The sequence below is a fragment of the Aedes albopictus genome, chromosome 3 (genome assembly GCF_035046485.1).
Source record: "Aedes albopictus strain Foshan chromosome 3, AalbF5, whole genome shotgun sequence".
In the NCBI taxonomy this organism is placed as follows: domain Eukaryota; kingdom Metazoa; phylum Arthropoda; class Insecta; order Diptera; family Culicidae; genus Aedes; species Aedes albopictus.
Window position 1 is genome coordinate 386,260,433 of NC_085138.1, and position 15,568 is coordinate 386,276,000.

General features: G+C 39.7%; 1 protein-coding gene across 1 annotated transcript; it reads right to left on the reverse strand.

Moving 5' to 3' along the window:
• Window positions 1-13,328: 13,328 nt before the first annotated feature.
• On the reverse strand, window positions 13,329-14,924 carry LOC134289671 (regulator of microtubule dynamics protein 1-like). The gene is made up of 2 exons (XM_062855894.1): window positions 14,378-14,924; window positions 13,329-14,316 (listed from the first exon to the last, which is right to left on the reverse strand). The coding sequence occupies exons 1-2, from the start codon at window positions 14,462-14,464 to the stop codon at window positions 13,717-13,719; spliced, it is 687 nt and encodes a 228-aa protein (XP_062711878.1). The 5' UTR covers window positions 14,465-14,924; the 3' UTR covers window positions 13,329-13,716.
• Between the last annotated feature and the right edge of the window lie 644 nt (window positions 14,925-15,568).

The following is a 15,568-nucleotide window of genomic DNA, read 5'->3' on the forward strand; positions in this document are numbered from 1 at the left end:
TTGCTCATTCTCGTGCGCACTTACTCTGTCGGATTGCGCGATCGTCTTCCAAGTTAGTCACTCTGCCGCGCCGTTTTTGGTTAATCATGGAATCAACTGTAAATGCATAGCTATCTAAACGTGGCAAAATGTTTTGCTATGTGCACCGCATCTGTTTGTACTAGGTAGGTATAGTATCACACTAAGAATAAATCACAGAATTCTGTGAAATTTCACCGAAATCTCAACAGCAGAATTTTCGGTGAACTGTTCGGTGATTTTTTGATTCACCGAACATACTGTAAAGAATGAAAATGCTCAACTGTCTAATTCACCGAATATTTCGGTGATATATTTTACAGATTTTCTGTGGATTGATGGTTTGTTTGTGTGGGTTTCGCAGAACTTTCGGTGATTTATGCACATATTTACGGTGTTTTCAGTTGAACTATTTGCAGTTCACCAAACAATTTTGTATTACTTTCCAGTTCACTCAAATCAAATCCGAAATGAAATAAGCTTCTTATGGATTTATTTCAAAATGTATTATTAATTGAGATGATCAAATGCACATAAATTAACAGGACTTAACTAATTGATTTTGCGTAACCGTCCGGGATGTTGCAACGCGAAGACATAACGTTTTTTTTTAGTTTTTATTTATGTGTATTTTAACTTAAATGCTAATTCTACACTAAAGACATATACGGGTATTTCAACCCGGCAGCTTGTCCGGCAGAATCAGCAGACTGCAAGAGGGAAAACAAACAAATAATAATGTGCAATTTGTACTTACGGGAAATACCAACCAGCATCTCGTGTTGTTGTGGGAAATCGTCCAAATTTTCCATTTTTTTGTTTTATTCTTCTGTTTTTCACTTGACCGATGGCCATCACGAAACAACAATAAAAAACTATCATTTTTTGATAACCCGCGTTTGGCAATATGGCCGACTACTGGTTTTACAGAAATTCGGTAAAATTCGCAATTTACGACGAAAACATTGATGTTCGCCGAACCGTAATGTAGAAATTTCACAGAATTTGGTAATTTGGTTACCTTTACCGAATTTTCGGTGAAATTTTGACAGTTGGATTGGAAAACCTCGATTTCACACAAATATCTGTGAAAACATATTTTACCGGTTTGTTTCGGTCAAATCTTTCACAGAATTCTGCGATATAATCTTAGTGTGTATGTATGAAGACATAAATCTCAGATCATCCCTACTGTGTCAGATAAAACTGCAGTAAAATTGATGTATATCACAGCGCAACATTTTTGTGTCTCAAGAGCAAACTTATGTGTCTCCGAAGGATTTTGGGCCGCTGAATCCGAATCCGGGCTCAGATTTGCTCTAACACGTCACAATTTTGAGCTATACCTCAATTTATAGCGCAAAATATGCGATTTTGGGCTTTTTTGACAGCAAGCCATTAAGCAAGGAAATATTTTTTTTAAGCAATCAAAAGGTTAATTGGTCAATTAACATCTAAATTAACGACTCATGCAAAATATTTCGTTTAACCTAATCAAATTTGATAGATTTTAGCATTTTAAGTTAGTATGAAAACTTGCATGCAATTTTTGGAGGGTGACTTGTATGGGAAATATCGTACCTAACATAAATCGCTTAAAACTATCAAATTTGATTAGGTAAAACGAAATATTTTGCATGAGTCGTTAATTTAGATGTTAATTGACCAATTAACCTTTTGATTGCTTAAAAAAAATATTTCCTTGCTTAATGACTTGCTGTCAAAAAAGCCCAAAATCGCATATTTTGCCCTATAAATTGAGGTATAGCTCAAAATTGTGACGTGTTAGAGCAAATCTGAGCCCGGATTCGGATTCAGCGGCCCAAAATCCTTCGGAGACACATAAGTTTGCTCTTGAGACAGACAAAAAGTAATTTTTTGTTACGCTGTGATATTCGACTGCATGTGTTTAAAACGGGGTAACTTTTATAGTTTTTAGCAGATTTGGGCTATAATATGCCCAAGTACTGGGATTTTGTTAAATATTTATCGAGTGCACTGGGAAAATTGGATTATACTGCATTTTTTTGCTGGTATTCAGCAAACTGTGTGCTTTTTTTGTGCTGATTTCATTCAACAGCACCAATTATTTTTCAACTTGCTGAACCTTTCAGCAATTTTGACAGTTGATCAGCAACGTTGTGCTGAAATACAACAATTTCGTTTGCTGTTTTTTTCTTTGTGCTGGAAGCATTTCGAAATATTTGATGTGTATGTTGGGTTTTTGAGTGACCCATAATATATCATGTAATCATGCGGTACCACAACAATAATCTTAAGGACAGACTCAATTCGAGACAAGTACAAGACACTGTAGACGACCTTACAGTTGAGGTCGAAATACGTATCTGTCAAAGGATGCAAATTCTTAGTGGAATTCAAAGAAACAGTACTTAACGCGATTTTCTTTTTATTATTTTTTTATTTCTATAATTATTTAGTTCGAATCGGACTATAGAAGATTCTTTGATACAAATTGAGATGGTTAATAAAAACTAACGTAAACGGTTGCAATCACAACAGAAAAAACCCGATTTAATCCACCTATGGTGAACAGAACCCTTCTTACACTTATTAAAATTGTTGTTGTATTATTTGTATTTAACATATTTATTTTGTGTAATTAACCAAAAGTTCTAGAAAATATTGTGGATTTGGCATCTAGTGGATTGGTTTCCAAAATAGCATCATGGACCATGGACTTAACTACCAGAAATGCCAGACACCTCCTAGAATCTTGTATGGAATATTTAAAAAATAGCTTACATATTCTGGAATATTGTATCTTTTGTTAACTGCCAAAAGATCTTGAATCGATTAACAAATGGGTAGAAAATCAGCGAGATACACTTTGTCTAATATATTTAAATCAGTCGAATAAATTAGCTCCGAAGTACTTGGTATTCATGGTTATGGTGTAAAAATGATATTACTATGTAAATCAGTTTTCCCAAGCATCACATATGTTATAATAGAGTTACGACAGCGCAAGTTTTGGTTGTATAGAAGTTTATTTTACGTAATTCTAACATTGTGTTGAAATAACGTAAAATAAACTTCTATACAACCAAAACCTGCGCTGTCGTAACTATTATATAACATGTGTGTTACTTGGGTTTGGCATTAACTAGTTATTTTGGCTGTCCGGCTTTTGCATTTTTCCCACTATATAAATTCAAAGCTTTCATTTAACATATTGTTAGTTTTCATAGAATTCCTGTTTATTTGTAATTTGTTATTTATAATTTTGTGGAAAATAATAACCTGCTAGTAAACACTTTATATGAGGTCAGCATTATTTAAAGAAAAATAATTTTCCTTGGACTGGTCAAAAGCTCATGCAAGATAACAAGCGAATATAATAGTAAAAAAAGAAGAATTTATTGAAATACTCTCTGAAAGATATCTCAGTAACCAAATGTCCAATCGAAATAAAATTTCAGGGCCTTTTACAAGGATATTGTAGCTTTCATTTGATGTTAAGAGAACCCAAATAGGTTGACAGACGGCTGAGATATTTATTATGATGCACTTGGTCAAACATCTCAAAAAGTTTATTTGTATAAATCCTAAGTACTCTTTGAAAGATATCTCTGTAACCAAATTTCCAATCGAAATAAAGTTTCTGGGCGATCTACTAGGATGTTGTAGCTTTCATTTGGTGCCAAGTGAACCTAAATCGGTTGACAGACGGCTGAGATATTTAATATGATACATTTTGTTAAAAATCTCAAAAAGTTTAGTTGTATAACTCCTAAGTACTCTTCGAAAGATACCTCAATAACCAAATGTCCAATCGAAATAAAATTTCAGAGCATTCTGCTAGGATGTTGTAGCTTTCATTTGGTGCTAAGAGAACCAAAATCGGTTGACAGTCGGCTGAGATATTTATTAATATGCTATATGTCAAAAATCTCTCAAAAAGCTAACCTATATTACTTCCAAGCACTCTTCGAAAGATATCTCGGTAACCAAATGTCCGATCGTAATAAAATTCAATAGGGTTCTACTAGGATGTTGTAGCTTTCATTTGGAGCCAAGAGAATACAAATCGGATGTCAGACGGCGGAGAAACGTGCGTGACTTTTTTTGTAACATACGCACACACACACATACACACATACACACACACATACACACACACGCACACATACATACATACTCTCTGAAGCAATACCTTCTTGGTGGTTCCGGAGAGACGTAGGGTTTGGCGACCATAGGAATGGTTTAGTGGGTACGAGGAGAGAGTAGTCCTGGATTTTACTTTTGTTGTAGAAGACGGCCTGTCAGACCTACCCTACCCTAACCTTCTGTTAGGGTGTCTGTTGAGCAGATTATCCCCCTATGGTTTAGAAGGAAAAAAAAAACACATACATACACATGCTTGCCACATGCGGGGAGGACACAACTCCGGACAATTTGGTCCAGAGGATGTGTAGGGATGAGTTTGGCTGGAACGCCGTTTCAACGGCTATTACCCATATCGTCTGGGAGCTACAGAGGAGGTGGCGCGTGGACTCGGAGAATGGCTAGTCCAGATGCAGTGCAAGAGGTGGTCCAGGGGTTCGAAGTCGGCTTCGTAGGTCATACCGGTGCCCTGCGGTCGAGATCGACCCTTACAGCGATTAAGTGGCCGCGGAGAGGAAGTCCCGGTAGCGGTGCTGTCGTGGCGTCGGTCTACTGGGTTGGATCCGAGCCCGTGGTTGGAAAGGGGTCCCCGGCAAGGGTCGGAGTAGGTGAGACCCTGCTGTCTGCAACCTACGGATGCATCTGATAGGGCCTGAAGGGTAGTGATACCCTTCCTTACGGGCAGGTCAGATCGGGTTGCATGTGGGCATCAGCTCTTGATGTCCGCTCAGCAGTAGGGCGCGGGCGGGGTTGACCCTGCCCGCCTTTCGAGGACAAAGGGAGTGGTGAGGACCACTCGGGAAACTGGCTAAGCGCCAGCATGTTACCGTGATGGACTCTCCAAAGCGAGTCATCGATGTTCATTGCTGCAGGCTACGCAGCTAACCTTGAGGGTGCAATATGCACTAGCCCCTCTCTGAAGCAATACCTTCTTGGTGGTTCCGGAGAGACGTAGGGTTTGGCGACCATAGGAATGTGTTTAGTGGGTCGAGGAGAGAGTAGTCCTGGCTTCTACTATTGTAGTAGAAGACGGCCTCAGCCCCACACTATCCTAACCTTCCTGTTAGGGTGTCTGTTTGCAGATTATCCCCCTATGGTTTAGAAGAAAAAAAATACATACACACACACAGACATTTGCTCAGTTCGTCGAGCTGAGTTGATTGGTATATGAGATTCGGCCCTGCGGGCCTCGGATCGAAAGTCGGTTTTTTGAGCGGTATTTATACCCTTCTTATGGGTGTAAGAAGGGTAAAAAACAAAATAAAACAACTACGAAAATTGTAATTTATAACAGATATTTATAGAATTTTAACGTTAAATAGTGATGAAAACTACAGTTTCAAACAATGATACCCCATACCACGGTACTTTCGATGGATGGCGGATATAAAATTTGAGCTGAATTTATCACCGTTACTTGCATTTATCATCGTCATTCATTCAAAGCTTAACGCCTGTTTACTTCTCATTCGCATTCATATTTCCAGCTGTTCTTAGATTGACGAAAGGAACATTGATTATGATAATTACTTCTACAAACATCGTTTAGCTTTACAGTGATACATGGGGGGCAGATTCAGAAAAGCAGATGACACATTTCAGGTGCGAAATTTGTAAATTGGCTCTCTCTAATCACGTCTGAGTTCGTCGTATGTCGATTTTGGTATGTTTTTTTATTGTTATTCCGCAACGAGTTTCAAAGCGGTAAGACGATTCGATAACCTGTAAGAAGTGTCTAAGCATCTCCCAGTTGTCTCTAAGTATTCCTATATTGAGTTCGTTTTGAAGTTCTTCCTAGTATTTCACTGGTATTTTCGAATTTTATCAGATTCCATCATATGTTGTGTCTTCCATATCTCAAGAATAGGGTAACCAATATAATTTGGACCCCCATATATTTTGGACCCCCTGTGTCCTATTATCACAACTTACACAGGTTTAATGATGAGATAACGGAAATTTTTAGAATCATTCGCTAAATAAGATTGCTTTGCACGGGCAGCAATCATTTCCTCACTGGAAATATCCTTATTTGCCTTGAAATTATTTTTTGCCAATCTCGTCATCCGTGCGAGTGTCGCTTCATGTTTACAAAAAGCGATTGCGGTGCTGAGGAAACTTGCGGATGTAAACAAAAACGTTAATCATTCTAGCGCAGTAAATTTGCAAAGTTCGCCTAATCAGCCTTTGTCAATCAAGTAATAAGGATGTGATCCAGCATATTGAAGCGACAAATTCTTCCAAAATAGTTTCAAACGAGTTTAAACACCGGGTGTCCAAAATATATACTGAAGAAGGTCCAACATATATTGGGGTGTCCAAAACAGTGAAAACTGAAGCTTCAAAAATCAGTTATTTTCATCAAATTTTCGACCAGAAATCATCTTGTGGGTATTTTTAACGGACAGTGGAGGCTTTTACGAACATACTAACATTATCATTATGTGTAAATACCCTCTGAATATGTTTGATGTGAATTGAATTAAAACCAATGTCCTCTAGGGGTCCAAAATTCAACCGTTACCCTATCGCGCAATTCTTAATAATGTAGGTACACTTGAAAAGTTTCAAAATTCTCCTTCCTTATGATGTCTACAGTATGCTCTGTCAATATAGTAGTCATTTGGGAAACCTGGTGTTGTTGTTGATAATTCAAATGGATTGCTAGGTTTTATGCTAGGAATGATTTTGATTACTTTGTAATCATCACCTGATATAGCAGTTTTTGTTTGTTACGTCTAATTTTACGTCATATTTATTCTGATAATCGGCTTCTCTAGAAAGCTGATCGAACAGAGTCTATCCGTTGATTACATATTTGCATGCGCGAGTAATAATTGTGGGGATCTGAAAATTAGCTGATTACAGATAAACTGTAAGTTATTGGGAATTTACACATAATAGCGGGGATAGATTCCAGTTCAAGGTTCAAAGGTGTTTTTAGAGCGCATGTATGTACTCGGATTTGTAGCAGAAACCTGGAAGGTCTCAGAGGGTGCCAAAGACAGCCTGAATTCCTGCAAGATTTTTTTTTCTTTCAAGGGAATGTCTTAAGCTTATTGTTTGGGCTCGCCATCGGCATGGGGCTCTGGCTATTTCAAATTTCCTACTAAAGCCAACTAAAGCCCCCTCGGCGAAGTGATCTATTGTACATTTTTTGATTGGTGTACAATATCAACATCTATTCGAGTCATCAGTCACAATATTCCTATGATATATTTGGTTTAGTTATATTTTTTACCAACAGTATTTATGTTAAATATGTTTTGATCATAAAAATAAACTAAAAATTTTCATCATTAAATAAGTAAAAAAAAAATCCTTAGCATAAGTATTCCCTAATTACTCATTCACGAATTAAATTTACTCGGGGGATGAACCAGCCTCTGGTTACCTAATTACCATTCACGAATTAAATTTACCCGGGGGATGAACCAGGATGAAAATCCCCATAATAAAGAGCCAATAATAATAATAATTAAATTTACTTCTAGAAATATACATCATATTTCATGCACGTAGTTTTTGGACATCATTATTTTTACTCAAAAATATCATGGTTATGCACAAAATACCCTTATTTTAAATTTGTTAATTCAGTATAATTCATAGTTTAAATACTGAAAAAGCTAGGAAAGATAGTAGAACAACACGGCGCCGCGTGCCTTCATTACTGTAGTTTTAGCAGGTTTCAGGGGGTTTCAATTTTTTTTAACCCTTCAGCGCGCGCGCTGTTGTAAAAAGTACAACACTACCAAAAAACCTCGCTTTTCGTATACAGCGCGAGCGCGGTGCAGTTTCGGTTGTTTGATGGCGCGCGCGCTGGAAGGTTAAATTAGTTTGTTTCCTCTTAACCGAAAAAGTCGGTTGAAAATGAGTTTTTTTACATTTGTTTTGAAATAGAACCGATATTTCGTTTACAGACAAAAAATTTGACTTTCCATAAACCGAACAGTACGGCACAGTACTGTTTAGGAAATACGCTGACATCGCCTGCAAATGTAAGTAAAATTTGCGAAATGAATTCCATTTGGCAATTTAACAGTAATTGTTTTCAGGTGAGGAGAATTCCCCAGAAAAACGGCTGCTGCTTGAAGTAATTTCGGCCGTTCATTTTTTAATACTACAGCAGCTGCGAATGCTCCGAATGTTTCAACAAGTATTTTGTTTTTAATAAATAATTTACAGAAACAAATAAAAAACACTACTTTCGAGCTTATTTGCTTTAGAAAACTAAGTTTTTTTTAACAAAACCAATAGATTCAAAGATGATTTAATGATCTGTCGAATGAGGGTACAAAAGCTGCGATAAGATTGACCATTTTCAAGTTATAGCTATTTTGAAGCATGCAAAGTCAAACACATGTAGAGTTCAATTACTACGTAACGGTTAAGATTTGACCATATGCGTAGGCATTTTTTTCACCATTTATGATCCTCAATCACTCCTTAAAAAGTTCGCATTCACGTACCTAACACCCTGTATAGTCTGAACCTATTTTATAAGGTTTTCAAAAAAGCCGCGCTTTGCTGTGTCGCATGCATAGGTTTGGTTCAATGTTATATTTGGCCGCTTTCGGAGGGACACCCGGAACTAGTTCTGGCACTACTGGCATTTCCTAATGTGGCCTACTTTCTTGATAACCAGTCATCAGGTTATCGGAAAAACCGTTATTTGTTCTGTCGCATGCATGGGATTGGTTCTCTTTTATGTAAGGTCATTTCCGGTGGGACACCTGGTAACGGTTCCGGAAGAAGACCGGTTTAGATATGGTATTAGACTATTTTCTTGTTAACCGTTCATCAGGTTATCGAAAAAGCAGCGTTTTGGTGTGTCACATGAATGGCTTGGTTCACTATTATTTTCGGACGTAAACCCTTCAAAAACTGTAATTGTACCTTTTTCTAGAAGGTTAAAAATAAATCTCACTGAACCTTCTTTAGATGGAATTCAAATTCAGAACTCAGAAGATGTTGAACCTTTTTGGGTAACTTTGGACAAAAGACTGAATTGGAATTCACATTTAAACAATGTTTTAACCAAGGGTACCAATGCCCTTTGGATCTGCAGCAAAGCCTTACGAAAAATCTGGGGTCTTAGACCTAACATGATTCACTGGATCTATGCTGCAATAGTCCGGCCTAAGATTACTTATGCTTCACTTGTTTGGTGGCCCATAACAAATGAGGTAACCTCTCAAAAGAAGCTAAGTAAGCTACAAAGACTTGCTGACAGGAGCAATGGATGCCCTTCTCAACATACTGCCATTGCATCAATTTGTTAAATTACAAGCAGCAAAAAGTGCCCTGCAGTTTATACGTTACAATAAAGTCCTAGACGGGGATCTTGTTGGACATTTGAGGGTCATCAAAGACTTCAAATTGAACATGGGCATAAAAATAGTAGCAGATTGGATGATAACGAAGACCAACTATGATGTTCCCTTCTAAGTGATGAAACCATGTCGCTATGTTTGGGATGCTGGTGGGCCAAGTTTACGTCCAGGTTCTATTGTATTTTATACTGATGGGTCCAATACGGGAGAAAATACTGGAGCTGGTGTTTTTGGCCCTGGTATCAGTAAGGCTATACCAACGGGATGCAGTCCCACTGTATTTCAAGCGGAAGTTTAAGCTATTATAGAGTGTGCCAACATTTGTCTGAAAAGAAATTATAGGTTTGCCTATATCTGTATTTTTTCGGACAGTCAGGTGGCTCTAAATGCGCTAAAAGCTTTCACTTGTCAATCAAAGCTAGTCTGGGAATGCATTATTTCTCTGAAGCAATTGGCCAATAGGAATGAGGTAACTTTATACTGGGTGCCCGGTCATTGTGGAATTCTGGGAAATGAAAACGCCGACAATTTAGCCAGACAGGGTGCGGCATCTAGCTTTGTAGGCCCTTAACCTTTCTGTGGAGTTCCTGAGTGTGCTCTTCGGATGAAACTAAAAACTTGGGAAATGTCCACGGTAGAATCTAATTGGAATGCCACGGATACATCCAAGCGAGCGAAAAGGTTCAAAAAAGCCAGGTGCAGAAAAATTCAGGTCCATATTGAATCTAAACAAAAGAGATCTCAGGGTAATTACTAGTTTGATGATTGGCCACTGCCCTAGTAAATATTATCTAACTAAGATTGAAACAATCCGATCCTCCGAGTGTCGTTCCTGTCAAACGGAAAACAAAACTGCCGAGCATTTACTCTACAACTGCGGAGTGCTGTACCATCACGGATTGGGGATATTTGGTAAAGGGTTTCTAGAGCCCTTGGAAATTTGGAGTAATAATCCCAACAGGGTGATAAACTTTATAAAACGAGTTGTGCCTAGTTGGGATCAGGTGTTACATCAAACATTGTTCGTCACAGCTTAAGGTGTCATGCTGCATCACTAAGCTTTCAAACGAATCATTGACTTTTTGCTTTTCAATGATTGTTTGCCTCGCGTTTTTGAAGTGATGAAAAACGGCAAATCCTGTAGCAACGCAGCAGAAAAAGTATCATTGCAAACACTACGAGTGAGCAATAGGATGATACTTTTTCGTGCAAATATTTGCTTTGGTGGCAGAGAATTATAACTTTAAAATTTCAAGCCACAAATCCAACATGGCTGCCGATGCTAATGATGCCGTAAAAAGCCTTAATTGTGACAGGATATTTGACTAGCACCAAATTAAATATGGGTCATACCACATTATTCTTAAATAATGGACGCAGCGGTTGAAAAAGGCTCTACAGATGAGAAAAAAAATATTCGGCCACTTCCGGTGGGACATCCGGAACCGGTTCCGGAACACTACCGGTTCAGATATGGTCAGAGATTAGTTTCTTGCTTACCTTCCATTAGGTTATCAAAAAATTCGCGCTCTGATTTGTCGTTTGCATGGGTTTGGTTCACTTTTATATTTATCCATTTCCGGCGAGACACCCGGAACTGGTTCCGGAATACAGCCGGCAGTCCCCAATGTGATCTGAACCTACTTCCTTAATAACCGGCCATCAGGTTATTGGAAAAGTCGTGACTTGATGTGTCGCATGCATGGGTTTGGTTTACTTTTATATTTGGCCACATCCGTCGGGACCCCCGGAACCGGTTCCGGAACACTACCGGTTCAGATATGGTCTGATACTGTTTTCCTGCTAACCGTTAATCAGGTTATCGAAAATGCCGTTGTTTGATGTGCCGCATGCATGGGTTTGGTTCTCTTGTATAATTGGCCACTTCCGGCGGGACACCCAGAACCGGTTCCGGAACACTACCGGTTCAGATATGGTCTGCGAATATTTTCCTGCTTACCGTTCTACAGATAATCGGAAATGGTTTGATGGGTCGCATGCATGGGTTTGTTGCATTTTCATGTCCCCTTCCAGGGGTACCGGTCCGGAACACCTAAATGGCCATAACTCCGGAGCGGCTGAACCGATCCGAACCATTTTCAATAGGAAACAATGGGACCAGATTCCGCGTCGAATGAACCGTCGGTCATTAAAATCGGTTAAGGTTTACTGCCAAAAAGTGATGTGAGTTTATTTGTACGCACACACATACACACACACACAGACATCACCTCAATTCTTCGAGCTGAATCGATTGGTATATGTGACTCGACTCTCTGGGCCTTCTATCAAAAAGTCATTTTTGGAGTGAACATATAGCCTTTCCAGTACACTTAGTGTACGAGAAAGGCAAAAAGGCTGCGCCGCTATTTTCAAGCTACGACTCGATTGTACATGGCATCATTGTTGACGAAGTGTGAGTGTCGTTGAAAATGCCTCCCACAGTATATTTCTGGCTACGCCACTGTATCCAAATAACTGGTAACGAGCTAAAATATAATGCATGTGGTTACTTGGGAAGCCAGTTAACTTTCCACGAACTCATTAGTTATAGGTGACAGACGACGGAAGATGATCTGGGATAGCACTTTGTAGGTAGCATTCAAAATGGTGATCACTCGAAAGTTCTCACGTTTCTAATAATTGCTTTTCTTATGAATGGGGCAGATTCGCCCAATATTTCCACTCCTCCGGCAGCTGTTCTATTTTCTAGATCTTGATTATCTTTCGGTACAGGTACAGGACAACTTTTCTGGGCCCATGTTGATGCATTCTGTTACGATACCATCCCTACCAGCTGCTTTGTTGATTTTGTGCTAATGAATAGCATCCCTAGCTTCCCTCAGCATGGAAGTTGAATCATTTCCGTCCTCTGCTGCGCTGAAGTAGTTATTTCCTCCGTTGTCTTGAAAAAAAAAAAAATCAAAGTGCTGCTTCCACCTTTCAATCGCCTCAAGTCCGTCCAGCAAGAGGCTCTCGTCCTTACCTCAGCGCATTTTTGCTTCTTTACCAGCCTGCTCCCTATAACTCTCTGATAGCTTTAAACTCTCATTTTGGCTTTCATTTGTTTTCCTTATCTCTTCTAAGACTCCTAAGAAGGGATAAGGAGAGTTTGGAGTTTAGTCACAGTTAAAACAGTTAAGGTGAATATAGAACGAAGCCACACGTTGAATTTTCAAAGGCACAAATCTGAAGAACCAACTATCCTATCGCACTGAAATGTTGATCGATTGGTCACCTGCTGGTGGTAACCAATCGATCAAGTTTTCAGGGCGATCAGTCATTTGGTTCCTCTGATTTGTGCTTTTGGAAATTCGAGATGTGGCTTCGTTCTATAATCACAATAAAGACACATAGACGTTAGATTCATAAAGATATGTCTTCTCCATAAAATAAAATGATATTTGCTTAAGCCCTTCCCACGTTTTCAAGTGCACTATCTAATCTTAAACATTCTAAGATCCAGACGCGAGATAATTTTGATTTGATTTCAGCTCTGCGTAATGTTTTAATCTTGACATTTAGAAAGCTTAAGCAAGCCAATGTACTATTTATATAGAGACGATGGATTGAAGTAGTAAATTTAGATTGAAGATAAACCAGTAGGTACAGTCAACAAAACAATTCATAACCTTATCTCAATAAATCGATAGATAATTGACACGCAGTAAATCGAGATTACAAACAACTTTTACAGAAACCTAGATATCACGCTACTTGCCATGATAAGATAATAGAAAAGGGATTGTAAACCAGTTGCATGCTTCTGTTCGGGTGAGAGGTTGTATTGTACAGCAGGAAACCTTTTCCCGAAGGCATTCATCAACAAGCGAAACAAAAGCCGGATTTGCCCTTTCAGGGGTGAATATCACTCATGTATTTATCACTATGGCATCTATCAAGCGCAACAATAACGGAAAGATAAAGCACCACCAACACGCGCGGTGTGAATAATTTGTTCTCACGGATCCGGTTTGACTGTGTCCACACCACTCAGAATTAAAACGAGAAATTACAGTCATCAACAGTTAGGTAGTGTCTGAAGATGGAAAACAAAAACTCTCACTCTCGACTACGTGCGCGCGCGCTTTAGCTAGAATTCAATGACTCGTATCGGCGATTCGTCGTCGGCGTCGTGTTAAAGCACACTGGCGTGCAAAGAATCATTACCTACACGCTGTATGGAAATCACACCGTTCCCACTTATAAATTATCGTATGGCAATAAATAGAAATTATAGCTTTTTTAACGCTTCGCTAGCTTCCTCACGACACACGCGATCGTCTTCGCTGCGAACTTCGACCTCCGAGGCTTTCTGTAGCCACTCACGGGCCTTCTCTTTCTGCTTCAGTGCCAGGTAGGTCTTGCCCAGGTACAGCTGGTTCTGGCTGTAGAAGCCCGGCTTGAGTCCTTCGGCCTTCTCAAAGCACTCGAGAGCCTCCTCGAACGAGGCCGTGGGTGCATTGGAAGCCACCGAATTGATGAGCTTCCGTGTGACCCAGTTCACTTCGGAGAGCTTGTAGTTGAACTGCCCTAGCATGTGCAGGATACCGGGATCGGTCGGGTTGCACTCCACGGCCACGGCGAAGTGCTTCTTCACGTTCTCCAGCTGTTTGATCCGCTCGGTCACCCCATCCAGATTGCTCTTTTCCGACAGGATAGCTCCGTACCACTTGTTGGCTCCGAAGTTCTTGTCGTCCAACTCGAGTGCTCGTTGAGCGTACGCAAATGCTTCCCGTACGAGTTTTGCCTTTTCGTCGTTGTTGCTGGTTTGCTTCGACACAAAGAACACTGCCCGAGCGAAACGCCACTGCACTTCCACTATGTCCTTTTCCTGTGAATGTATACATTTACTTTAGAATTTTTCTTTATTACGCCACATGACGTGCACATACGCTAAGCTTATCCAAAAGCTCGACTGCGTCCTGGTACTTGGCATCGTCGAACAGCTCGTCGGCAAGCTTCAACTCTTCAGCGGACATTTTCAAGTTCTTTAGCCTCAAAGTTCACTGCACTCAACAAAAACACACTAAACAGGGAGCAATCCGAATGAAAGGAGGGATAAACTCGGGCGATTGCGACCGTCTGACACAGTTTCCGGCCCGACACTGAATGAGCTTCCAAATGGTAAGTTCCGCAGTTACATATAGACAGTGCCAGTAGTGACGGCCTTTCGTGCGCGCTTATCAACAAATACAACGATTTCCATACATAGAGCTAGCAATCAACCAACCAACGAGCAACGAACGCCGCCGCGACGGCAAACGCGATACGCGTGTAATTCAGCAAACACCACCGTTCACGAATATGCTCTGCAATGATGATGACGACGACGCGTGACACAACCCGGACCGGTGGTTTTGAAGACGCGATTTATGGCTTTTGCCACCCAGTCAGCTAGACTTGGGGCTGGCTGAACTGATGGTCATGCTAATCAGCCGAATTATCGTGAGCTTTGACTAGGTAGGTGGGTATTGGCAATCGACGCGACTGACGGCGGCGGTCGCCTACACTGGCGAAAGTCGCACGATAAGAATAGTCATTCGCGGGTACTGGACTCTGTACTCCTGCCGATACATGCGATGGCTACAGGTTTCTCCGGAATAGTGCAGTTCGTTTGAAGTGCTGTTACATATCTCCAAATTTTGAGTACATTCTTCAGCAGTTGTTGAACTTTTAACATACAGTGAAGCTCCTTCATACGAAGTTTATTTTACAATATCTCAATTTACGTAGCTGCTTTCTAATAAGGGTGCCAACTGATTACCGAAAAAGGTTTATTCCAGCTTCATAGAAATTATTCTGTATGCGTACTAAGAAATCCATCTATTAAAATTTAAAATTTGACAAAAAGAAAAAGGGCAAGAATATTGGAAAGTTTATTAAAATTCCAGGAAAATAGAATAATTTATGGTCGGAAAGCAACGGTAATCATAAATAAATGTATCAAAAATCTAATGAGAATGTCTATTTCCTGAAGCGAATGAATGTTAAGGGAATCTGTTTTGTCAAAAACCCTATAGAAAGAAATGAGAATGATAATATTAAGTTTTTTTTTTGGTAAAATATTGTGCGGGTATTCCCTA